At 38.5% G+C, this 26,761-nt stretch overlaps 1 protein-coding gene and 1 long non-coding RNA gene across 4 annotated transcripts in view; one reads left to right on the forward strand and one right to left on the reverse strand.

Annotated features, from left to right (window-relative positions):
* Positions 1-26,761, forward strand: part of ARL15 (ADP ribosylation factor like GTPase 15) — a 234,636-nt gene that overhangs the window by 142,394 nt on the left and 65,481 nt on the right. The window contains exon 6 of one of the 3 annotated variants that reach the window (XM_051804810.1): positions 14,157-16,746. The exons of the other annotated variants lie outside the window; for them this stretch is intronic. Within the exon in view, the coding sequence (XP_051660770.1) occupies positions 14,157-14,348 (192 nt within the window). The 3' untranslated portion in view covers positions 14,349-16,746. Of the gene's footprint in view, positions 1-14,156; positions 16,747-26,761 lie in introns of those variants that run through there. 3 annotated transcript variants of the gene reach the window in all.
* Positions 1,193-24,602, reverse strand: LOC127478737 (uncharacterized). The gene is made up of 3 exons (XR_007907302.1): positions 24,567-24,602; positions 18,862-18,949; positions 1,193-1,350 (listed from the first exon to the last, which is right to left on the reverse strand). It is a non-coding gene; the product is annotated as an uncharacterized LOC127478737 (long non-coding RNA).

A 26,761-nucleotide genomic window follows, 5' to 3' on the forward strand; every position in this document is an offset into this window, starting at 1 on the left:
ATATTTAGCCTCTGGTTTTGTTTGCAAAATAGTTTTGGGAAATGTATTGCTTGTATCTAAGAACCGGTGTTAGCAGTAGGACAGTAATAGCCACTAATGACTAGGAAATTGTCAAAGAACAAAGCTCAGTAAGAGGCAAAATAGTAAAGAAATTGATCAGTGTGGACATATTATCTGAACACGCTGACGCTCATAGTCAAAACAACATAGGCAACTATAATAGATTAAAACCGCTTTTTGTCTTTTTCTTCTTGAAAGACAAAACTTTTCTGTTACTGTGTTTGTGACTTTGCTTCAAGGACATAGGGCTAGACTTTACGGTTTGTTTAGCTATGAAGGGATGACAGACTAGGGGGGTGGTAAGGGGAGCTTAGTTTTGGAATGTAAATACATGTAGAGCTGTTCTCCTTTTGTTTAGCATCTCTTTAAACTAAGACAAAAAAAATCAGTGAATGAATGAATAGCAGCATGGTGAAATACCTAAATGTTTGAGTTAAAATTTTTGGATGTTTGAAATCCTATTTGGATCCTTTTCCCAGATCGCTGTGCATTCATATGCACTCAGCAGGAAACTTCATGGAGATGCACATTTGGGCAGAAGGTCTTTGGCGGTGCCTTTTTCTTAACTGGTGTCTTTTCTTCTTTTGAAGAAAGTAATGGCTTAAGTCTGACTGAAGAACAATCTTTTTTTGTATGTTCCTTATAAGAATTTACTTATGGTTCACAGATTTTACCCACCATCTATGTCTGCAGTCCTTTGGATTTAAAACAGCATATATCCCTCTGCAGACAACAGGAAACGCCAAATTAAAGACTTAATGACATACTGCTGAAAGAAGACAAAAGGTGACAAATTATAAAACAGCCAGCTAAACTTTTAAAAAAAAAACACTGGAAAAAATCCCACATTCAAACAGCTTGAAAAGGATACGGATATTGTTACACTTGCAGACATGTTAATAGAAATTAGACTGAATCATGCTGAATATAAACTTAAGCATTTAAAAAGAGCTAACATGTTTTGAAAAATAGTATTTTCCTAGAACAGTGAAAATGGACTTCTGAGTTATTTTTAAGAAGTGAATAATTTAATGTGTTTTTACCTTGTTTTTATTGGATGTCTAAACCACAGACTCCATTTTTGTAATTGTGAACCCAGTGAAAATGTGACTTCTACTCTTAAAACATTATTAACCTCTGTTGCTGATGAAAGTGCAGTTGTGTTAATTTTCCCTGCAGTTGTCCGTTGGCTGTGTTCTCCAGACTGGCAGTCTCTGGCTTGATTTACTATGGGTGGAACATCCTTTGATCTCCTGTTGAGTTGGAGATGGTGGAAAAGAAGCAAGATAACTGAAAAAGAGAAGGGAGGGAGAGCCATAGAGATGAAAAGCAAAGTTACAAACCTTTCCTCTCCTCCAATCCTAGAGGCCTTGATCCTCTAATTTATTTAATCGTTTTAATGTTTACATCGTTTGATGGTTAATGTTTTATGTTTTAATATCCTCGATGCCATGAACTTAATTTTGGACCATAGCACTTAGTAACTTGAAAGGAAGTACTGCTTTTAGTAAGGTAACAGCAAGAATGTGAACAATTTTCAATTGATAGATTTGAGAATACTTGTGTTACATTTACATCAGCTACTGCTCCCTGTTTACCTTAAGGATTTGTACTTAAAGGTTTACCTATTCAGTAGCTTGTTGATACAATCCTGAAATCAGGTCAGAGGAAATCTGCCAATAACTTCACAGTAAACAATCATCATGATAAGTCTCTGGTGCGTCTTTTTATTCACATGCTCTGTGTTTTATATTCTTGCCACTGCCACTGCAAAATTTGAAATACACAGGACCCATTTGACTGATAAATGCTGTTGATGCCAAAGCATTGGGTTTTCTTGTTTGGTGGGGTTTTTTTGGTTTTGGTTTTGTTCTTGGGTCTTTTGGTGATTTGTTGCTGTTCTTTTTGTTTGGTTGGTTTGGTTGTGGGGTGGGTTTTTTTGTTTGGTATTTTTTTAGAATTTGGAAAAAAGGGAAGTGATTGCTTGGGGATTCCTAGTGGAATCCAACTGCATATTAAGAGAGAGAGAAAGAACTCTTTATTCATGACTTCCGTTCTCATGAAAAGAAATGTTTAAATAGGAACATTTGCAGGCCTGTGTGAACTGTTCTAACTCTGTTTATGATGATAAATTCCATTGCTCACCTAATACTTAAACAAGCATCTTCATTCTCTGTGTATGCCTTTGTGCTCAAAAGAAGCTTGATATATATATATATTATGTTTTTAATATATGTCTAGATACATAAGACCCAGGCATCTGCTAGTATGCTGAGAATATTCTGACCAACTTTATCTCCTTTTTAGAAATTGTCTGCATCCATCTACTGTTTGTGCTGTTATGCATGCATTCTAAGTTCTGGGGCTGAACCTCTGTTTCATATGTGCAATATCAATTGCAATGGGTACAAGTCAACAGCTGCGCATCAGATAATGCAATAAAACAAAATTAACAAGTGTGTGTGTGTGTGTCAGATGAGCTGTTGTCATTGTGAATGTGCAGCACTAAGAAACATTGTGAGTGAGATGAGTGAAAGATAGAAGACCCACCAAGTCATATTTTGTCCTTGATAATGTGAGAAGCCAATTTAATTTCTTTGTTTTAAAGCTGAACTGAAACATTTGCCCCACCTTTTCCCATATGGAAAAAGAGTTTACCATTGCAAAAGCACTCCGTTTTGACTTCTTCAGCAGTTAGAAACTTGACTGATTTTTAGTTGGGCTTGCCTTTATAAATTGTTCAAGTCCATTTGATGTTTGTCTTTTAATACGTTGCTCTTCAAAATGTTTTTAAGCTGAAGCACTAACTAGTGTTTTTAAAAAATATATAAACAGTCAAACTCAAATCATAGTAATTTCTTGATTGTCTGTGCTCTCGGGGGTATTATTCAGCCAAGTTTGAAGAACTGAACAGCCACACTGTATTTATGTGCATTGTAGGAGAAATACACATTCGTGAACTCTCTTGGGCTGCAACTGAGTTGTAATAGATGTCTGCACAGCATATCATGTAGTGGGGCCCCAATCTCCAGTGGGGTTTATAGATTCTACCATGATAAAAATAATAAAGGAGGATCTTCTTGAAAAGATAATGTAACCTCAGGGTGTTGCCTTTTTGTGCATGGATTTATATATATATATATATGTATATACACACACACACATATATATGCACACACAGGCACACTCAGCAATTCAGTTATTTGCAGTTCAGCCAAAATTTCTGTTTTAATACCTACAAAACCATTGATTCCTCAGCTGAAATAGAGGAAAAGTTAAAATTGATAAAAATACTCCTAATTTAATTTCCAAAAAGTGAAAAATAAAGTATAGGAATTAATTTTTTTAAAAATGGATTGTTTCCATTGTTCACATGATGGAAAATATTAATTCAGATGTTCCATAGTGATTTGCAGTATGTGGTAGAACTGGAGCAGTACTTGGAATATGATAATCTTGGAGAATAAATGAGTGATGACCAACAGTATCTAGCAAGTGAATTTTTAGTTTTAAAATGTAGCCACTCTTCTTTTATAGTTCTACCAGAAAACAAAAACAAAGAAGCAAAAAATCAGTAATCTCAAATAGATCTGACACACTAGCTACAGCAAAGGAAGTTTCCTTATGGCGAAGACTACCTTCTGACAGCAACAAGGAAAGGGCCATTAATCCCGCAAGAGGGAGACAGTGAATGTGACTGAGTTCGAGAAGCTTGGTTGGCATGGAGTGAAAGTGGAGAAGGAGTAATAGGATTAGGGCTGTTACTTCTTTAGGACTTTCCACCTTTCCATTTGTGGTTGGAGGAAGATGAGAGCCAGCTTTTGGCTCACCTGGGTTTTTCAGAAGCCTCTGGCTCCTAAAATTAAACTTCATGGGTGTGGAGAACATCTTTTTGTTACATTTAGATGCAAGCAAATAGAAATAGTTTGTAGGTTCTGCTGAAAAACAAATAATAGTTACACCCAAAGCTAATTTTGTATTAAAGCAAAGTACATACTTTCTGAGCAAGTTCAGGTATAATATGCCAATCATACCAGCATAAAATTAGCTCTCTTTACAGCTATAGTTTCTCTTGATGCAAATATTATTTTAATCTTGGTTTAGACTTTGTGGAAAGTGCATGGTGGTTAGTCCTAAAAACTGTCCTGTGTTTATGGCCAGAAGCTGTCTACCCAGTGTGTTACAGCCACAACTTCAAAAGCCAGTTTGCAGGAACAGGAAACAGTGGTTTTACTCCTGTGCCACTTCAGCCTTGGGTCTGAACTGCAGAGCTGCCAAAATTGCAAGTAATCATGGTAGTGTGAATCAAGGGGTTTGTTTCTTTATTCCTGAGAATGCCAGCAATTCTAGAAATTATGCAAGACAGTCAATTAAATTTCCACAGGCTATCAAACTATCATCAAAGGGCATCAAGTTTTAGTAAGATATAGTCAGAATCTGCAGAAAATCCCTACAGACATTGAAGGAATGGTGCTGTGAAGAACAGACCTGCCACTGGCAATACTCCAGCCCTGCAGATGTGAGGTGGAGGAGGTTCTGCAGGATTAGAGGAGTGGAGAATACTCTGCATTCAGCCTGAAAACTCTGCCCTGGTTTAGAATCCTAGGTTGCTTAATATGGGTAGAAGGTGGCAGAAACTAAGAATGTTTCATAAAATTGTTTAGGCAAAAAGTAAAAGCAAAAGATGAAAACAACAAAAGTTGAACTGTGTCTGCAGCAACTTAGAAAGCAATTATAGTTCAGCCTACGTATAAAAGGGCTTGTCACTTCTTAAAAATGCCTAAATAAATAAATTTAAAAAAATCCATAATCTTAAAACTGGCCCCATGAAAACTGTCAAACTGTGATTTGAATGAGTGATTTTAATGATTGGTTTGCCGTGTATTTTTGATGTCGTTGAAACACAACTCTCTTGTGGTGCACTGGACATTTTAAAGTGGTTTATCACTGTTATCTTGGCTACCACCACTGTTCTGCATTGAGCCAGTGTGACTCTTCACCACTTCACTGAAGTTTTGTAACCACTGAAATGTAATATAACACACCCGTAGCTTGTCCTGTGCTCTTCTAGAAGTGGATAACCCAGTTCCTCACTGCCTTGCCTTATTTTTCTAGGGACATGGGGTGGGTTTGTGTTAGTTTTGGGTTTTTTTGTTTGGGTCCCCCCCACCTTGGTGTTGGCCCTATGGCACACTAAGAAAGCAAAGTAAAAATCAAAGCAAACAACTCCCCCGTACATAAAAAACCCCTGCACCCATATTTTTTAATTAGAAAAGAATTATTTTAAATTTAAGAACTACATTGTTTTATAATTAGAATGCACTTATCTGGCTTTTCACCAGATTGCTTGCTCTCCAGTATGACACTGCCTCTACTTACAGTGCCTTTTCCTTGTGATGGCCTGCTCATAGGGATGTTCCACTTAGCTGCCCTTCTTCTGGAAGTTCATACCCTGCTCTCTGACTGCTGCTCTTCTTGAAATTTGCTAGTTACACAGTTAGAGACATGAAGTAGCCATTTGTTACTTGGCTAGTGTCTCCTTCCTCTCTTTCCTCCCAGATGAGATGTTTTCCTCTTGTGTTTTCACCCTTAATATGTTTGTGTAGCACTTATCAAAACAGACCCAAACAATGTAATGGGTGTTATGTGTCAATGATAATCAAAGCCAGGGTGTGTAAACTGCTTTGCAAAAGTTTGGGTTTCTTCAGTATTCTGAGGTGTGTTTGGAAACAATTAGGTCTGGTTTTTTGCAGAGTAGAAACAGTTTTTCTTAGTCCACACTGAAAAATTCCAACGAAGGCAAGTTTTCTGTTGAGTGGTTTAAATAGTTCTGGGAAATGACAATCTAGATTAATTTTTCTACATTTGAACTTTGCTGTGAAATCATCTGAAAGATACTGTTACTGAAACATGATTAAATATCTAGTGTAATAGTTGTCAGACAATGCTGAGTTTAATAGCCAGGTTTGTATTATTGTCATGTCTCTACCAGGACAGAGGTTTCAATCAGGGGTGGGGGGTGGGGGAAGTGTTGTCATATGTAGTATGTATGTTTTGCTGAAACCATTTGCAAATAACTGCATCTGTTAGCTATTGGTGTCCTTGCTTAATAGGCAAGTTTAAAATAACTGCTTATACTTATGTGCTTCTGATTCTTTCTTTTGCAAAACAGATGAACCTCTGTATTCCAAGAATTGTTCCAAATCATATTTTCTGGCAGTGCTCTTACCTTTAACCATCGTATGAATTAAAATATGCTTTCCAGCTCTTGCCTAAGTTGTCAGAAAAAAGGTCTCTATAGAATTGACATGCATACAGTTTTTGCAATCTTTTTTTTTAATTTTTTTTAAGCAATGTTAAATTTACTTGAGCAACATCTCTTGTTTTGACTAGTGGAAGATCTAAAAATACACTACTGTATTGACTGAACTAATTACATTTCAGTTCTAGCCACTACCATCTGGATCTCTCTCTTTCTGGTTACATTTTCATTGCACAGATTGCACGAGTGATTAGTACCATGAGCGGGTTGTCCAAATTTTGTTCTGGGTGTTAGCAGAAGCTCTGCAGAGCTGCATACAAGTTGCTGTGCCCTTTGTCTTCCTCTCTGAATACTGTGTTTCGGTCAGGGAGTTCCCAGGTCAGTAGGGATGTGGAGAAAGTGAGGAGGGTTCAGTGGCAAGCTGACAGGGTAGCCAGGACCCACCTTCTTAGCAAGAGGGGCTTGCAAGGAAGCTGGGCTTCTCCAGTTTGGCAAAGAGAATGCTAAAACGCAACCAGAATAGTTGCTTACTTGAGATGCAGTTAGAAAGACAGTGAAATCAAACTCTTCTTGGTAGAGCCAGGCGACATAAGGAGTAATAGCTAGAAGTTGCGGCTTGGGTGGCTCTGTCTGAACATTGGGAAGGAATCTTCCATGGGAGAGCATGGCTGCACTTGGACGGAGGAATTATGGAATCTCTCTTTAGAATTTTCAAGACTCATGGGGATAAAGCCACAGCTGACCTGCCAGCCTACGATGTTATTCCAGGCTCTTGCCTGAAGTCACACTGAGTGAACTACAGAGATCCTGTTTCCCTTTACTGGGGTTCCCTAATGCCCATGAGCAGAACCTGGGTGGGCTTCTCTGTTCTTTCTTCTGTTCCTAAGGTCATTTTCACAAAGTCTTTTCTGTCTCATTCTTGTAACATAGAGCTTTTTGCTCCTAGCAGAATGTCTCAGGTGATAGCTTGTTGATAAACCACTGAAACTAGGGAGAAAATGGTATGGCATGACTATTCCCATCCATGAAAAGCAAAAGTCTTTTATTTACATGCCTAATAAGGAGTGAGCTAGTATTGCTTCTGAAAAATGTATAGAAAGTTTTCAAAACATAGGAGGGTTTAAACTATAGCAGCCCAAGTCACATGATTTATTGTAGAATGTTCAAAAAGCAGTGATCCAAGGTCATACAGACCACCAGTATTAGCAAAAATTATGACTTTCTTTTACTTGAACCCGCCAGTAATTTAAGAACAAGCACATTTTGGGGGAGTCTGTCAACAATAAATAAGGTATGAAGCAGTGCTGATCAACTGTGAGCTATGTACTGCAGTGAGGTATGAAAAATTCTCAAATAATTCCAGTGATGTTGAAAAGGTCAATGGAGATAGTTTAGATTACATACTGGATTTGAAAAAAATCTTCTTTTTTTTTTCCCCATTTTTTTCCCTTAGCCCTGTCCTTGGTTGCTTTTTCCTCATTTCCAAACTGCAAATTTCATTCCCAATGGTTGTACTAACACTGCTATTGGACCTGGACTGTAGAGATGTCTTTGCGGTAAACAGAACCACTGAAATTTTGCATCCTTTGATGTACCCTTCTGTCTTTTCGAAGTTGTTTGTTTTAGAGTGTCTCCGTGGTCCATTTTACCATGCAGCCACACTGTGCTGTAACATGGGAAGGGTAGAAACTTCTTCCAGTCATTCTGTTGCAGAGCCTGGCAAGTGGGATACTCCCCAAGAAGAGAAAACTGCTTCCACACTGCTAACTTTCTATCCTGTTATACAGCCCAAATGTTTGCCAGTCAATGCTACATTAACATCTAATACCATTTTCTCCTCCAATTATTTTCCTTATGTTTACAAAGAAAGGCTAAAGCAGTTTTTTTATAGGTCTGTTTTCTCTGTTTAGCCATTGGGCCAAAGCAGCTTCTCTTTAAGAGGGATCAGAAAACAGTTTGTCAGTGATAGCATGAGGTTTATGACCTGCTCCATGGGGCATAATTAAACATGGAATTCAGCCCCTTCTTGCAGAATAACTTTGACACATCTGGTTTAAACAGTTTTAGTGCAGTGAGGAGATAACTAGAAGTTTCTTCGCATGGTAGATTAGTTTCAGATGAGGTATAGAATCCCCTCAAATTCAGGTTCACGTAAAAAGTACACCAATTGGACAGCCACCCAAGAAAAGTGCGTATTCATCCACTGAATGTGTTAAAGGTAGGCCTGCAGTGCAATAAAATAAGAAAGAAAAAACAAATGTCTTGTCACAGTCCCAGAAGGAAATGTAGGGTAATTGCCCAGAAAAGGAGAAGGACCAGTGCTGAATTCTTTTACAAAATCCCTATTCTTTCCTTACTTTCTTTGCCAGAGCACCTCTGATCCAGTTTTATTCTGTATTCCCCTTCAGTATGTTCATGTTTTTACAGATATAGCACGTTTTATGGCACCCACTAAAGTTATCTGCAGTGAAATTTAATTATTTAAATACTTTGTCCTTTTGTTACCCTTTTCTAATATATTGCCAATACATATTGCTTTCTCATCAGATACTGATAGTCCCTTTAGTAGACTTTAATATTCTGTAAAATGGTGATGAACACACAATATGTCTTATAGGTAGTCGAGTACGAAGTAGTTGTTTCAGCACTTTGCTCTCAAATAGAAAAATAGAGGTTTTGTCTGCTTAATATTCACAAGGCTATCCCAGTGTTTAAGGCATGTTGCTGGTAGATAGCTCTCTGAACATTTAGACATAGTATTGCTGCATACATTTTAGGAAAATATTTTTACTCATTTTGAGCGATAGTTAAGATATGGGGGAGAGGTTTAGTAATATATGTGTGCATTAAGGCAGTATTGTGAAGGCCTTGTGATGTCTTAACAAGAACTTTTATTTGTGTTTAAAGGTAGGAGACCTGCTCTCAATGGCTGGAAGTTATTCAGTCTCTCGTAAATAAAGGATAGCCCATCATCAGGAAGATTAATTTTTATGTAAATTATTTCTAGTTCATATTTTACTGGTTAAGCAATCTTCAGTTGTATGTTTTGTCAAAGAAGACTGGTTGAGAGTCTGAGAAATATGATATTTAGGTGGCCTGTTGTAAAAATCTGCGAAGTAGCTCAAGAAATGTCTCTCTGCACAGAGTGCAGAAATGTAGTAGTTCTTGCCCAATCTTTGTGAGGAAATTGATATAAAATACTTTGAACTAATTAAGTGTACTATCAAGATGCTTTGTTCTGCTGTCTCTGTGGAGGTAGGGTATGGAGATCTGTGCAACAGCAAAGGCACAATGGTTATTGATATATTAGAAACCACAGAAGTGCCTTGAAATGGTCACATAGGAATTAGGGCTTCTTCCTCCCCAAAATATGATGGGATCAATAGCCAAGCTGAAGTGCATCTACACCAGTGCACACAACATGGGCAACAAACAGGAGAATCTGGAAGCCTTTGCACAGCACAGAAATCATGGCGTAGTTGCCATCATGGAAACAGGGTGGGAAGACTCTCACAACTGGAATACTGTAGTAGAGGGCTATAAAGCCTTCAGAAGGGATTGGCAAGGAAGGAGAGGCAGTGGGGTAGCCCTCTATGTTAGGGAGTATTTTAAATGTCTAAAGTTCAGTGATAGTGACAATAGGGTTGAGTGTTTATGGGTAAGGATCAAGGGAAGGCTAACAAAGCAGACACCATGGTGGGAGTCTGTTATAGACTGCCCAACCAGGATGAAGAGGCAGATGAAATATTCTGTAAGCAGCTGGGAGAAGTCTCAGAATCTGGCCCAAATTATTGTGGAGAACTTCCACTTACCACATATCTGCTGGATATTCAATACAGTGGAGAGGAAACAGCCTAGGAGGTTCCTGGAGTGTGTGGAAGAGAACTTCACACAAGTTAGTGTATGAGCCCCTGAGGGAAGATGCCCCGCAGGACCTGCTGTTTTTGAACAGAGAAGGACTGATGGGTGGTGACATGGTCACAGGCCATCTTGGGTGCAGTGATCATGTAATTAAAGAGTTTTTGGTTCTTGGACATTTGGGGGGGGGGGTTTAGCAGAGCTGCCTCCCTGGGCTTCCAGAGGACAGTTTTTGGCCTGTCTGGGGGCCTAGTTGACAGAGTCCTTTGGGAAACAATCCTGAAGGGCAAAGAAGTCCAGGAAGACTGGACATTGTTCAAGGGGGAAATCTTAAAGATACAGGAACAGGCCATCCCCATGTGCCAAAAGAAGAGCCAGCAGGGAAGAAAACCAGACTGGCTGAACAGAGAGCTTGGGCTGAAACTTGGGGAAAAAGAGTTTATGACCTTTGGAAGATGGAGCAGAAAAGTGAGGAATCCTACAAGGATGTTGTAAGGTTATGCAGGGAGAAAATTAAAAAGGCCAAAGCCCAACCAGAACTTAATCTGGCTACTGACATAAAAGGCAATTAAAATGTTTCTATAAATAAATTAGCAACAAAAAGAGGACTAAGGAGAATCTCCAACCTTTACTGTATGCAGAGGGGAAAACATGGTAACAAAGGGTGAGGAAAAGGCTGAGGTACTTAATGCCTTCTTTGCCTCAGTCTTTAATAGGAAGACCAGCTGTTCAGTCAAAACTATGAGACCAGATGGGATCCACCCAAGAAAACTGGGTTAGTTGGTGGAAATGCTCACCAAACCACTTTGCATCATTTACCAGCAGTTCTGGTTAATCTGCTAAATGAGACAACCTCCCCAGAAGCTGGTAAATGTGGTGCCGATCTACAAGGACCAGAAGGAGGATGGAGGTGACTACAGGCCTGTCAGCCTGACCTCAGTACTGGGGAGATCATGGAGCAGATCCTTTTGAGTGCCATCCCATGGCACATACAGGACAACCAGGGATCAGGCCCAGCCAGCAGGGTTTAGGAAAGGCAGGTCCTGCCTGACCAACCTGATCTCCTTTTATGATCAGGTGACCTGCCTAGTGGATTAGGGAAAGCCTGTGGATCCTGTCTACCTGCACTTCATTAAAGCCTTTGACATGGTTTCCCATGACATTCTTCTGGAGAAACTGGCTGTTCATGGTTTGGATAGTTGCACTATCTGCTGCGTAAAAAACTATCTGGATGGCTGGGCCCAGAAAGTAGTTGTGTTATATCCAGTTGGTTACATCCAGTTAGTTACTAGTGGTGTTCCCCAGGGCTCAGCATCGGGGCTAGTCCTGTTTAACTTCTTTATCAATGGTCTGGACAAGGGAGTTGAGTGCACTTGCAAGTCAGTTTGCAGAGGACACAAAGCTGGGTGGGACTGCTGATCTGCTGGAAAGTTAGAAGGCTCTGTGGAGTGGTGTAGACAATCTGAATCAAGGACTGAGGGCAATGGTCTGATGTTTCATAGGGCCAAGTGCCAGGTCCTGCACTTCAGTCACAACAACCTCAGGCAGCACTACAGGCTTGGTACAGAGTGTCTGGAAAACCACTGGAGATAGTGGTCGACAGCTGCTGAACATGAGCTTGCAGTATGCCCAGGCGGCCAAGAAGGCCAATGGCATCCTGACTTGGATCAGCCATAGTGTAGCCAGAAGAACCATGGAAGTGATTGTCCCTCTGTACTGAGCATTGCTGAGGCTGCACTTTGAATCCTGTGTCTGCTTCTGGGCCCCTCATGACAAGAAAGACATGGAGGTGCTGGAGCAAGTCCAGAGAAGGCCGATGGAGCTGGGGAAGAGTCTGGAACACAAGTCTGATAAGGAATGGCTGAGGAAGGTGGTTTAATGTGGAGCAAATGAGGCTTAGGGGTGACCTCACTCTCCACAACTTCTTGAAAGGATGAAGTGTAATGTGGAAGTTGACCTATTCTCCCAGGCAACTGGTGACAGGATGACAGGAAATGCCCTCAAGTTGTGCCAGGGGGAGGTTTGGATTGGATACTAGGAAAAATTTCTTAACTGAAGTGAAGAAATTGTCAAGCACCAGAAAAGTGGTCCAGAGTGGTGGACTTGACAGCAAGTGGTTGGACAGGTTAGTGGTTGGACTCAATGCTCCTAAAGGTCTTTTCCAACCTAAGTCATTTTGTAATTTTTAAATTTAGTTGAGTGTGTGCACAGCTTAAGTCAGTGTAGGTGGTCTCAGTAAAGCCATTTCAGATGCGGGAAAGGGGTAGTGTTTTCATTTCCTTGTGCTGTATGTAGAGTACCATGGTTCAAGTTAAACTATTTCCTAAAGAATTGGAACTCGAGGAAGTTAGTTATTAGCAAATTAATTCAACCAGCCTCCTGTTGTAAATCTTTTACTCTCTAGAGAGGATACATTTTGTTAAAATAAAATAATAAAAAAAAGTAAAATAGAGAAGTAAAGTAGAAATGTGGAAATGGGTTGTTCTATTATGTAATTAAGTAACTGACTTCTTTTTATGATAATACATTTGGGTGGTCTGTTCTTGAAACATTTGATTTGTTAGGAAACATTACCATTTCCGCAAGTAATCTCTAAGTCCTAAATATTTTGAAAACAAATTTGCGTTGCAGTATTTCATCAGTGCATTACTCATCAGTTAAACTCTCTAAACTGCTGTCACTTGGCATTGGAGAGGGCTTCCAGGTTTTTTTCTATCAGCAAAAACTTCTGTAAATTATAATGTTGCTTGGCAGGGTGTAAAGAAAAAACACTAGAAAACCAGATGATTTAAGAGAAAATAAATGGGAAGACTTGAATCTCATTTTGCTTTTCCTTGGAAAAAAGAAGTCTCCCTAGTTTATGAAACATAGAAAGTTTGAAACTGCCTTCAGCCACAATGTTTGTTTAGGTGTGGTGACCCTTTTGTATCCTTGTTGTAGTTTCCTCTCAATCAGCACAATTCTGATTGTCCCCACTGGACACTGAGGAGATTTAGTGGCTTGCTTGCTGCAATGAACCTCAATGATTTTGAGGTTAGGCATGCTGCCACTGAGACTAGCATCATTTTAACTGCCAGTGGTAGTAAACTGCTGACTTTTTCAGATTAAAAAAAAAGCAGCTTGAATATATTTAAATATTATGCTAATGTTCATAAAAACTAATAGGTCAAATAACGTTACTGTAACCTAAGCAGTCTGTCCAAAACTGATTTTTGTAGAGTCAACCTACTGTTAAGTTACACATTCTGTGCACAAATGTTTAAACTTCAGGTACCAGCAGGAAACAGCTAATGCACTAGATACTTCCTATAGTTTATAGTTGGTGAAGGCTCAATATTAAAGTGTTTCTGTGATGCAGTTGATGAAAGCAGTCTGTGATGATTTTTCCCAAGCCTGATTTGCAACACTTTCTTTGCTTTTCTAACTCTGTAAACATCTGTAGAATCAATTTTTGCTAAAGAAATATACTTATGGAAACCCAACTGGCCTTTTTAAAAAATACTAAGAGAAGCAAAAATAAAACCAGAATCAAATTATATTTATTTGCTTATAGTTTTTAAATATCAGCATTCTTAGTTTATTTTCCATATGGTTCCACTGCTATTAAGTTACAGGTTTGGTTATAAAACAAAAATCATGATTAGAATTGAAGTAATCTGATGCTTGAGTTATTAGGAAATTTAGGACACTGTTACATTTCCTTCTTTAAGACATTCAGGAATCATTATGCTGTCATCCCTTTATTCCAAACAAGAGTGAAAGCGGGATGTGAAATGAGAGCCCTTTGCTTCCCTCACTTTTAATCTGTGCATACTGCTACAAGCAACAGCTAAGCTGCGTGGTGTGGGTAGTTAAATGCTGTGTCTGTGTCCTCAAAATGGGGATATAGTCCCTCACACATGATGCCTGAGCTCAGGCAGTAGATAAGACCTGACAAGAGCATTTAGAAAGCTATGATTATACATTTTGTTCACAGGTGGGAGCTCTGCTCACGAGAAGAGTGTCTCTGGGGAAAGAGCAAACCCCTCTCCTGCTGTGGCTCAGAGGCATGCTGATGCCTCTTGCTAATGCTCAAGTTTCTGCTGACTGTCTAGACAGTTTCCATTTGGTAACTCTGCTTTTGTTTCTTATGATGCACTGTGTCTGCAAAGACCATGCTCATCTCTGACAAGAACATTCTCTGTGGCTTGATTAAGTCAAAGTGATCAAAAACTGTAGAGGCAAGTTTTCCCTATAAGGTTTGTCTCGAGTCTGTAATCATATGCCTTCATCAAGTTGTTCATAATCCTTGAAGTTAGAGGAATAAAGCTTTTGATTTAAATAGGAAGATCAGACAGTGCACAGCTCCTAATATTCGTAATAATTTTGCCTGTTCTGAGGAGAAAAAATGCCAGTGCTGGGAGCTTGGTAACTCTTTAACTCTATTATTTCTCAAGCCAGTACAACTTGAGTGTGTGCACTGTGCATTTACTGCTGTAGATCCTTGCTGAAGATAACTATTAAAAAAAAAAACCAGAAATGCTGACAGTAAAACAACCCCCCCCCTCTAAAAACTCCCTCACAATATTGAATGATTCTTGACTGATATCTCTGGAAGCTGGCAATAAAGTAAATACCAGCAGTTCAAGAAATTATAACTCTTGGAGATAGGAGCAAATGGAGAAATACTGGTCCTTTGTGAAACAAAGGTTGTTCTTTAACCACTGCAGACTCTTGACTTCATTTTTCTAAAATCCTGGACTCAGAGGTCTCCAGATATGGATGCTTATTATAACTTCCTTTATAAATGATACTATTAATTTGGCTTTAAAATTAAATTTTTGACAATAGCAGACAGATCTTCATAGCTCCCTGGTACCAAGAGAAGATAGTGAGTTTGTTGTAGCAAGAAAGGGCCATCCATGTTACTGTCTTCAACTTAAAAATTTTCATTTCATGGCTGGGCTTCGCAAACGAAGCTTTGGGAAGGCTCTATCCACATTTGTTACAGGCACGCTGGTGGCTTATGAGGCCAATACGTGACAGATATATCCGATTGCAAAAGGCACAGCAGAAAGACTCCTTAGATGGTGTATTCTGCAAGACACGGATCTTTCTGCATTGCCTTTTCTGCTCGAGGGTGATCCTGCGTGTGTTCTCAAAGGCATCAGCAGTGTTATAGATGGTGTGTCTCCAGGCCTCCCGATTTGAGGCCAGAGTAGACCAGTTATGTTGATCAATATGGCCAAGGCTGAGATGTTGTAATTGACTACTCTGTCTTGCTCAAATGAATGTATAATGACAGTAGAAACATCTTCAGCACAGTAACTTATATACAGCTACAACTGCTAAGCGAGATATCTCATTTCTCTTGTTCCATTTATATCTGAGGTTTGAAAAAGGAAGGCACTTTTACCTAAGTCAAGTGCTGTGAAGGAGTTCGAGAGGCCATACTCAAGCATTATAGCCTTACATCCTTAAAATGTTTTGTTATTCTTCCTATGATATCTTGAATCTACATAAAATAGGATAATTTATAGAAGTGTAAGTTCCCTGGTCCTGTTTTGGATCATTAATAATAATTTATTTTTTTAATTCTAAAATATACATTATTAACATTTTTAGTGTATTTTAATGTCATCATCTGTTTTAATCATACGTCATGTAATTACATATGAAATTCTTCAAATACATGTTTTCTTCTTGATGTGCACTAGAGTTTGCTGGGATTATATAACTAAGATCATTTTAGAAACTTAATGCATCTTCTCTTACAATAGAGTTGCATAGAAATATTTATATTTGGATCAGATCATTTTTATATGCTATAAAAATGTGTAAATATGAGTAGATGTGGAACAACATTGTGTCCCGTGTCTTTTAACTGTATGGTCAGTATTGCTTCCTAAGCAGATGATGACAAGGTTTTGCCACGTACTGCGCTGGAGCAGTGATCACTTTGGTGACCTGAACATGTAAAATAATGCAAGACTGCTACATGAAGTTCAATCTCTCGTATTCACTCAACTCTTACGTGGCTCTGTCAAAGTCTCTTCAAGTGCTTGATTGAGGACAACAGCCCTCCAGCTGAACTGTGCTCAGCCTGTGAGGGTGTCTGCTAGAGGGAGGGTCTGCAGAGATGCTCTTGGGGAGAAGGGGTTCACTAGTGACCAGAAATATATTGAAACTGCAAGGCCATGCTCTCCCTCCCTCTTACCACTTTTTAAAGTCAAATTGTGAATACAGAGGGGTAAACTGGACCTTGTGTCCTTAGACCAGAATGGCATCATGTCTACAAGCTCACTGACATACTGTTCAGAAATTGGTTTGCATTGTGCAGCACCTGCACCTGCATTTGCAATGAGGGGAACATGTCCAATGGATGAGTAGTAATGGGTTTGCTCAATGCAGGAAAACAAAATGTGGTTTCAGACAAAACTTGTTAGCTTAGTTTCATCTTAGCTTCATCTTAGCTAATGGGAGTAAGCATCACTCTGTGACCTGCTTCTCATTTTCAGGGACAGACTGCTCTGAAGGCTTTGTCAGGTAGCTCAGTGGGTGTTTGCCTTTTTTGTTCAAAAAACTGTCGAAAAATTAGTTTTATTTGGGGGAAATATGTTCTGATCAATTATAAAACTCCCAACTGTGGACTAGTGCCTGGATACTGTTAAACACCATATATGAAACAGCACTGTACCTCTCTTAAGGACCTTTTGTATACCAAGGCATGTAGCGAAGGTTTAAGCAGACATGCAAGTAAATCCCTCCCATAAAAAGATATTGTGTTGTATTGTATATGACCTGTAGCCCAAGAAAATTTTATGAACTGCTTATCCAGTGCCATCTCAGCCCTACTCCACTGTCTGGTACCAGTACTCATTATAAATCATCAGTGTTTCTCTCTTTGTCCTAATCTTTTCCTGCTCTAGTTACATTCTATTTTATTCTAATCCTTAAATTAATAATAAAAAAAATTTTTTTAAGGAGACCTTTTTTTTTTTTTTACTGAGTGTTTACCCTGATTTTGAGGATAGTTAGGGTAAGAGAACTGCTGCAAGAACCATCTGTCTGGACTTAATAAATGGCCAGGAGGGTGTCTGTCTGGGTGATCTGCATTTAAATTGTGTCATCTTATCCTCATTATCTTTTTGTGTAATTGTCTGGCAATTTTTCTGAAGGATTCCTTTAGCATAAATCAGAGTGTATGATTTCTGATACCTCATTTTTATCCATGTGGCTTAAACAAGAAATATATTAAATTTGGTCCTTAAAGTCCTCTTGGGTCATTCTTTTTTGTACCATTATGATTTAAATCCCTTTCTCCCTCTCCTCTTTTTTTCATTCCTGGATTATTTGTTCACTGGAAAGAGCTGATGCCTGAATCTTACAGGGGGTGTGTGTTCCCCAGGCTTTCGAAGTGTATTAATGTGGGTTTTTTCTCATATAATCTAATGATGGTGGCATTTTTAATCAGTTTTGAAGGACCATTCTGAAACAGCCTGTGAAATTTGAAAAATACTCCAAGAGGAGCTGTCTGACTAGGTCTGAGACACTCATTAACAAACATCCATAAATTCATAATTGCAGACTGGCTTCCTTGTTTACCATTTTTCTTTCATAAGGACAATGAGACATGACAGCTACTCCCAGGGGATTACTGCACTTATCGGCTGGTTGATGTCACTCTGCCTTTAGACCTGCATCGTGCAGAGCAACCAAGGGAATCACTGATCTCCCTCAAATGTGCTACCTGTCACATCTTATTGTCTTAAAACAGACCCATCTGATTACTGAAATATTTGTGTGTGAGGGTTTAAGCTCATCTTAAAAAGACTCCCTCCACTTCTGTAATAGTCCCAAAATTGAGATAAAGTTTAAATTAAAGACACAGAAAAAACATTTGGTTTTAAAGATTTTGTTTGTGAATCTTCATTCCTTTATGTTGGTGCTGGAAAAAAAAGCACCAAACTGTGACTTTCAAGTAGATGCAGGTCTTCCACTCTAACAGAACTCTTCTTATTATATGTTTGTTACGCAATTTCTACTGAAAATTAAAGTTCTGCTGTTCAACCAGTAATTTTTCAAGATGAAATGAAAACTCAGTTTAAGACTTTCAGATTTAACTTGTTTGTGGTCAGAATTTGGTCAGAATTTTGTAAATGCAATGACTTTTTTGACCTTTATATTAATTTGCTTTTTAACATTTATTATGATTATTAAATAAAGACTGGTTTTGTATTATAAATTCTTTGGTCTGATCTGGATGTCCCTAGATACTTTTCAGTTGGCTGCTGTCTTCTGGAACTGGACTGAATTTTAAACTGATGTTTGGATATGCTCAACTGTACCGCTTAAACTCCAATTGTCATTTTTGGACTAAAAGAGCAAGCAGAATTTTTCCCCGAAGGTTTGGATATGTTCATCATTCAGCCTTAAAACTGTTAAGCTTGCAAACAGTTTGAACTTGATTATTCTTCTGCAGAACTGTGTCTTCCAAACAAAATTAATGGCAAAGATGCTTTTGAATTTTTCTGGGAACAGAATTGGACTCTTACAACCTCCTTTCATGTGCTCAGCTTTCTGAAATTGTCTCAGAATTGGTATTGCTCATGTATTTGCAATGATGCTTTGGTCTTTGGGCCACATGGCTGGTTAGTCCACTAGTATGGCTCTACCAACAAAGAGCAGGTTTAGCTACCCACCTGTGAGGATCCCAGCTGTGCCAGGAACCCCCAGTGCGGTGACAGAGACCATCCCTCAGCAGCCCATCTGAGGAGGGGTAGCTGAAGGCTTCCCTTAGCAGAAGAGGATCAAAATTTCTTGTGTTCAAAGCTGGCTTCAGCTTGATCAGTAATTTGATGAACACTCATTACTTCCCTGACTCAGAAAGAATGAGCATCCTGCTCTGGCAGGCTGAGATTTGTCAAGTTTCTTGCTCTGAGAATCATGAAATTGTATATTAATGACTCCGAATGCACTTAATCTTGGTGCTGCTTGCCCTCTCCACATTACAGTTTCACTTGCTCTCTGTAGCTCCCATCAGCCTGGATGCCTTTTTTTGGGAAGTGGTTTCTTTTCCTTGTCAGCTGCATTAGTGTGTGAGGCTGTGATACCTGTGCAGCTGGAGGAGGTGTGTGTGACCCCTAGGGCCCTGTATGTGGGCACCCTGCTGGGACATGGTTTCCCATGCCAACCCCCAAGCACCCATCACATTCCTTCCCACCTTGTCATCAGTCAGGTGCACCATGCACATCCTTTCCCACAGAAGCTTGTCTGTCACTGGCTCTAGTCAATCAGCTTCTTTGCATGGTTTGCAAATTCTGCATTGATCCTTCCACAAGTACCTAGTATCCCCCTCCCAAATTTTAAATGCTGGATCACTGAAATAGAAGTAAAAACCCCCAAACCTTATCACTGATACAAGAAGCAGTTACTTGGACTAGTTTCTGAATATTTACTTTTATTGCTAATTTATTAATCAGTAAATAAGATGACACATCCTAGTTGTCTGTTTTCAACACCTCACAAATTTCAGGAAGACAGCAGCCTTTGTCCGTGATATTGTAAGCCATTCCAGCTCCATTTTTAATTACATGAAGCTGGCTTCTAACATGAGAAGATGTAATTGTACAAAGACACAAAATATCTCCATAATTACCAGTTTTATGAAGTACTTGAAAATGGTGAGAGGGAGCATATTGCAAATCTCTAAAAATAAATAGTTTGTAAAGTCATAATCATTATAAAACAGATTTACTTGAGAAGACAGTATTAGACATGTTAAGGGTAGTCTGTCACTTACAGTGTGTAGTACATATGTGACTTGAAAAAACAAGCCAGTAAGAGCTGTATTAGTGATGAGTTTTATTTCTGTTCTGTCATTTCAGTGGACATAAAACTGTGAAAATTAGAAAGGAATTTATAATATTTTAAAAAAATTAATCCTGAAAACATTTTTAAAGAAAGCGTAGTTTTTGAAAACATGAACCTATTTGTATTTTGTGAAAACAAAATAGAAGAATCTCCTTCATCATTAGGTCATCTCTTATTTTGACCACCCCACCAATTCTGTTTTACTTTTTCTTTCGCTATTTTTTAAACTTTAAATTCTATTGCTGGCTGTATTGGAAAACTACTAAAATACTATCATTTTCCAGATAATGTTCGTAACTTTTTGGCATATGTTACTTCTTTCAAACCCCTCAGGATAATCTGCAGCTCCACAAAAACATGAGTCAAATACATTACAAATTTCCCTTAGAGAATCAACATCTTTTCCAGCTGCTTGGATAGTCTGTCTAAAACCTGACCAGACCTCTCATCTCCTAGTATTGTTTTGGGGGCTTTTATTTTTTTGACTTTGATTTGTTCAATGTCATAATTTCTAAACTTAGCCAATAATTTCAGTCTCTTTGGTTTTCTTTACAATACTGAACAATAGAATGATCTGTTATCCAAAGAAAGTTGCATTGTTTTCCACTGTTTCTGTTCACTAACGCAAAATTTCTTACCCGTGTCAATGAAACCCCTTTTAAAATCCTCCCGAGGCAGTTTCATATATTATTTATGGATTATAGTATACCTCAACCATATTTCTAAATAGACTTCTTCTTGTTTTTGTGGATTTCAGATAGATGCACAGAAATTATGAGGACCACATAAAGCTCTTGGTAAATGTTCCATTTTAAATATGGTTCTGGCAACTGGGTAACTTGCTTTTGTAAAAAGAAAAAAAAAAAGAGGAAAAAATTATCCATTTGTAATCATTCCAGTTAATTCCTTGTGTATTTTGTCTGGCAGGGTAGTGTAAATCTAATTGTAATAGCGTTAAAAATTGGCAAGTTACCTAGTAAGCAGCCTAAGGTGGGAATTGGGCCTCAGAAGTTTTCCATCTCAATTAGCAGAAATAAGTTTAACCCCCAGCCTGTGCAACTGTGACCATTTGTTTTCTTCTAACCTTTAATAAACCTTCATTGACTATGGAAAAAGAGAATTGTGTTAAGAGACTCCGGAGTTGGACCAGTTAGTATCTGTGAACAGTAATATCTCTTACTCTACTTTTAATGCGTTGCTTGCAAGGGGAAGAAAGCAAAGGAAGTTATAACCATAGTAACACTATGTCCCAAATCTCACAATGTATTAGATCATACTTATAAAGTGCTAAATTAAATATGATAGCTGGCGATCAGGAAAGTGTTTGTCACTTTTGTTGCCCAGGTGTCTCTCAATGGAGGCACTAATTGTGTGTTTTTATGCTCAGTGATGGATGTCAACTGCTAGCTCCTTATGAACATGAGGACTAACACAATTGTGGCTCTTTGATGTTATTGGCCACAAACTGGTCCAGCGTTTTAACAACTGGGGTGTCTTGCAGTTGTAGGACTGAGGATCCCAGTCCTATGCCTGGCCCTACTGTGAAGACCTTGAGCTGTCCTGTTAGTGCTGGGTTGCTGCTGGTACATGGTTCTTCCCTGTCTCTGACTGCTGACCTTTTTCTGCAGCTGAGCAGGGGGAGCTTGTCCCACTGCCACAGCTCACTCTTCTTACTCTGCCTGCCTCCCTGCTCCAGAATTCCCTCACAGTGTCCCTGCTGCAAGTTAACACCCATCACATAACCCATGTGGTTGCTCACTACCCCCATTCCTTCCGTAGGTTTAAAAAAATTTGCAGAAATAATTTAAAAAGTGTATTACTGATATTGACACTAGCTCAGACCATTCTAACTGAACCAAATAAGCAAATAATTACTCAAGCAGTTATGCTAGTGTATTGTAGGGAGAGGAGACCTCTGACATGCCAGGGAAAGTTGCTGACAGGTGACAACGACAGCCATGTTAATGAGTTGGTTATATATGGCACAGTCACTGTCCCATGCATGGCACTGGGCTGCCTTCTGCAGCCCCCAGCACGACAGGGTGCTCGCTAGCTGGGGAGGATTCTCTGTAGGTGCTACATTCAACCACAGTTCACCATACTAGGAAGTTCAGCAGCTTTCATTTTTTGTCCATTGTCTTTCACAGGTGTTTAAAGAGTTGACACCTATGCTCAAATAAACTTAAAAAGAAAAAAAACAAACCCAGAAACTTCTACAGAAAAAAAAGACTGGCAAACTGTAATGAATCCTTTCCCTTACCTTCCTTGTCTACCCATAACACACTTGCTTTTGCATCATCTATTGGTTAGTCAGCAAAACTCGGGAGTGAGTTTGAGAACTGCATAGGGGACACTCCGTAGTACCCATGCTCTCTGAGATGCACTATATCCCGTAATTGAAATGTGCTATGAAATCTGTGTCTGTGTGTGTAGTTTGAGTTGGAGACGTGAAAGCAAACGTAATTTTCCAAATGAAAAGCTGTTTTGGGGAGAACTTTTTGCATTGTTAGGGAGTCTGAGATGAACATGGTCAGCGGGCCTGAACAGAGTGAACATTAATACTTACCTTCTGCTAAAAACTGTAATGTGAAGGTATCCTCATGATACTCTTTGCATGTATGTAGAATTATGTGTGGATTTGATATAGTGGGTGTTGTGATTCTAAAATGAAGTATAGAATGAGTTTTGCATACAGTGAAAATTTGAACCTCCTTGTCAATCTAGGCTCCCCAAATTAGGCCAGTGACTACTCTGTGAATTTAGGAGGTCTAATAAAATTTTATTTAGTGCTATTCACGTGGGGATTAAGGCTTAATTATTATTTATGATATTCTTTAAAAATAGCCTTACCTTGATGGTGTTTCAAAGAAGTATGAAAATCCTTAGGACCAAATATCCTGCAGTGGGGAAACTGTTTGGTTAAGGTGAAGAAGTCACAGTATTGGCCTGTTTGTAAGAAAGTGAATGCTTGCTATTTGATAAGACTTTGAACTAGGAAAAAAATATTGTGGTAACTGTTTTATAGAATAGGTGTTCTCTGGCTCTTTGATCTGTGAAAGGCTATTGATAGAAGCTTTAGCATTCACAACTCTGATTGTGAAAATGTTCCTGTTTTTTGAATCTAACTGATTTACTAAGCCATAAGTTAATATTAATATTTCTCATTATAAAGGCTGCATTTAGCTTCTGGCAGTATGCAGAAGTCATTATTGTCACATGTTTCTAGTTTCTGAAAATTAATGTTTTTAAGATAAACATGGAAAAAAACCACTCTGGACACTTCATTAACAGGAAAGTAGTTGAAGTTCTGCCATAAGCACTTATGAAAAACTGTATAATAGTGTTTGGCCCCACATAATTTCCTGGGGAATTCAGATCCTTGAATAAGTAATACTAGTTTTATAATATTCTATGACAGAGCATGTTTGTTATGTAAACATAGTTACTAAAGATACTAGAACAGATGTGTTTAATACTATAAGTTGATCTTACTTGAGCATAAAAGTGACTGAAGTCTATTTGAATACTTTTTAATGCAGCTAATGCTTATGCCAAAAGTGCAGAATTTATCTGAATCTTTGACCTTTATTAAGCCTTTTTGTCTTGAGTATACATTTCTGAACTGTGTTTCAAGTTGCAAGCTGCTTGCTTTAGAAAATCAGCCCATAAACTTTTCTTAACATATAATTGAATCTAGTTTTCAGTGCAGAAGAACAATAATGCTAGGTGAGCACTGATCGAGATACTAAACGCTTGAGTGGGTATGTTTCTTGTGTCATCTTTTAAGGAACCTGAATTCTTGCATTTTCACTATGTCATCCTCAGTGCTATGGAGCATTATGTGTGAGACACATTCTGAAAGAAATTGTTGGTATAATGGCACTTGGCACAAGGAGCAGGCAAAAATGAAGCTATGAACACATTGTCAAACTTCCACCAAAATTGTTGCTGTTACCCTTAACTCTTGTCAATGAGGAATTGTCTCCTCTCCTGTTAGGAGAATGGCGATGCTGTCTAAGGTTCAACCCCCACAACTTCATGAGATTGTAACTACTAGATAGTTCCTTATCTTTGTATCTGTATTTTGGAGTTTCCTTATTGCTATTGTGGGGACTTGAGCTTGCCTATGTTTATATAGGCACACATTCTCTTGGTCAATGGCTATTATCTTTGACCATAGCATCTGACTGATTTTAAAGATGAAACATAAATCTATGTTTCTAGTACAAACTCCTTTTGGTTCCTATGACCTACAAAGAAATGGATTAAAGATGAAACAATATAAAATATGTTTTGAATTATTAATTATTAAAATAAAGATAAATCTATGTTTTAGCACTCTTAAGATAATGCTTGTAACTATTATAAGAAAAGACTGTCAACTATTTGGTTAATGAGACTTTTTAATAGATTAATTAGGCAACTACAGAACCTTGCCTAACTGTGTCAGTCTGTGCTCTAAGTGTGCAGCTTCTGTGCTATAGTAGCTGTAAACATGTTAATGGTAGATGTCTTTTTGGTTGGGTTGTTACACCTACCGTATACTAGCTCTTCTTTCATCTTGACTGCCACATTTGGGTACAGTAGTCAAGAAACTTGAATTGCTTTGGTCTTGCATAAACTTGAAAAAGTTCCTGAAATTGTTATGTCAAAACAGTTCTTTGAAAAAGGAAAGAAACCTCTTGTTGCAACTGAAATATGTTGTGTGAACCTGTTGGTTTTAATGGTACAACTACAGGAAAGTCCAGTATTTTGCTTTATTTTATATTGAAAAGATTGTTTTAGTGTTCTGTGCAGTAAAGTAATACCAAAGATGAAGTAAAAGTATTCAAATAACACTCGAAATATTGCACCTTGAAACCTAGAAACTCAAACTAGCAACTTTTTTCAATCAGTTGGGAAAGACAGTTTTGTAGCCAAGACTCCCACAATTTTTGACGTAACTGCTATAAAATTTCTAAATATTGTAACCAAGTAAAAAAATAAGGAATTTCTATCTTCTGACCATACTTTTTGGTTTTCCTGCCATTGTACACTAAATAAGACATGATTTTTATGGACTAAAATATATTGATTAATAGATATAATTTGCTTTCTTTTCTGAACCCAAATATGACCAAAGATTTAATTACAGGAGGTATGAAAGTCAAGCTCTCGGGTTCTGTGCAGGAGCTCATAGCTATCAGTTGATCAGCTGAGGTCACAAAAGAACCATGTATTGCTTAAACATTTTTTTTTTCTATACAATCCTTTTTAACATGGTACTGGAAGGATAGTATGAATTTCAAATGAGTTAATTTAAGAGAGTTGGGTTCTGGGGTACCAAACCAGTTATGAATTTCAGTGCTCCCTCTACTACCAGTATTTAATTCTGAATTAGAAATTAATTCAGCCTTAGAATGCCTTAATGCCTTTGAAAATCAAAGCAAGGTGTTTTTTTTTTCCTTCAAATTTCCTACTCCCTGAAATAGGATTTTAGATTTTTGTCCCAGGGATGTGGTGTGAACTCCCATTAAAATATGTGATATTTCCTTCTTTATTATTGTCATGCCAAAAGTGAGGTTTTACTTTAAAAAAAAAAAGTCCTATGAGGAATTGTTTTTGAATGTGTTTTATGAAAAAAACAAAGCTCGTGTGATGGTGCTTTCTGCATGTGTATGCCTGCCCGTGTGCCCTACTAGCAATAACTTTTGACTCTTGTCCAACGTCAACATCTCTGAGCATTGTTCTGAAAAACAAGTTTACCCCGTACTAGATAATAAGGAATCAGTGCAGGACGCAAATCTGTGTCTTACAGAAAACCAAGTTGTACTCTTTTAGCTGCTTATGAAACCACTTGTTTCATATGTAACATATGGGTTTAATTTGTTTCTTTTCCAGGTTGTTCTTTTTCAGCTCATTCTTGCATGACTTTGTCTTGGTCCAGGTTGCATTGTTTTGATGGGGAGCTGTGAGAGAACAGATTTAGTTCTCATACAGGTGTGCAAGACAGGAGATCTGGCCCTGTTTTACATAGACTCTGTATACTTGCTCTTACCAATTTCCCTGTATGATGTGGCTTGAAAAGGTGGACAATTGTTTGATGTTAGTGACCATATCACCTGTTCTTTGGTTCTTCTTATTTCAAAAAGGTGTTTCAGGATGTGTTAGAGGATATTGTGAGTGCGACTTTCTGTTGTCCAACATGACTGGCAAGCCACTGACCTTTTCATCCTTGCCAGCCCAGTTATCCAGCCATAGAATCATAGAATATCCTGAGTTGGAAGGGACCCACAAGGATCATCAGGTCCAACTCCTGGGCCTATGCAGGACATCCCAAGAATCACACCATGTGCCTTAGAGTGTTATCCAAATGCTCCTTGAATTCTGTCAGGGTTGGTGCCATGACCACTTCCCTGGGGAGCCTGTTCCAGTGCCCAATCACCCTATGGGTGAAGAACCTTTCCCTAATATCCAACCTAAACATCCTCTGACACAGCTTCAGGCTGTTCCCTTGAGACCTGTCACTGGTCACCACAGAGAAGAGATCAGTGCTTGCCCCTCCTCTTCCCCTCACAGGGAATTTGTGGACTGCAATTAGGTCTCTCCTCAGTCTCCTCCAGGCCAAACAGACCAAATGACCTCAGCCACTGCTCATAAGGCTTCCCCTGGAGACCCTTTACCATCTTTGTAGCTCTCCTTTGGATGCTTTCTAATAGCTTAACGTCTTTTTTATATTGTGGTGTCCAA

Source organism: Manacus candei, unplaced genomic scaffold, assembly GCF_025592945.1.
Source record: "Manacus candei isolate 608988 ecotype Guabito, Panama unplaced genomic scaffold, ASM2559294v1 h1tg000061l, whole genome shotgun sequence".
In the NCBI taxonomy this organism is placed as follows: Eukaryota; Metazoa; Chordata; class Aves; order Passeriformes; family Pipridae; genus Manacus; species Manacus candei.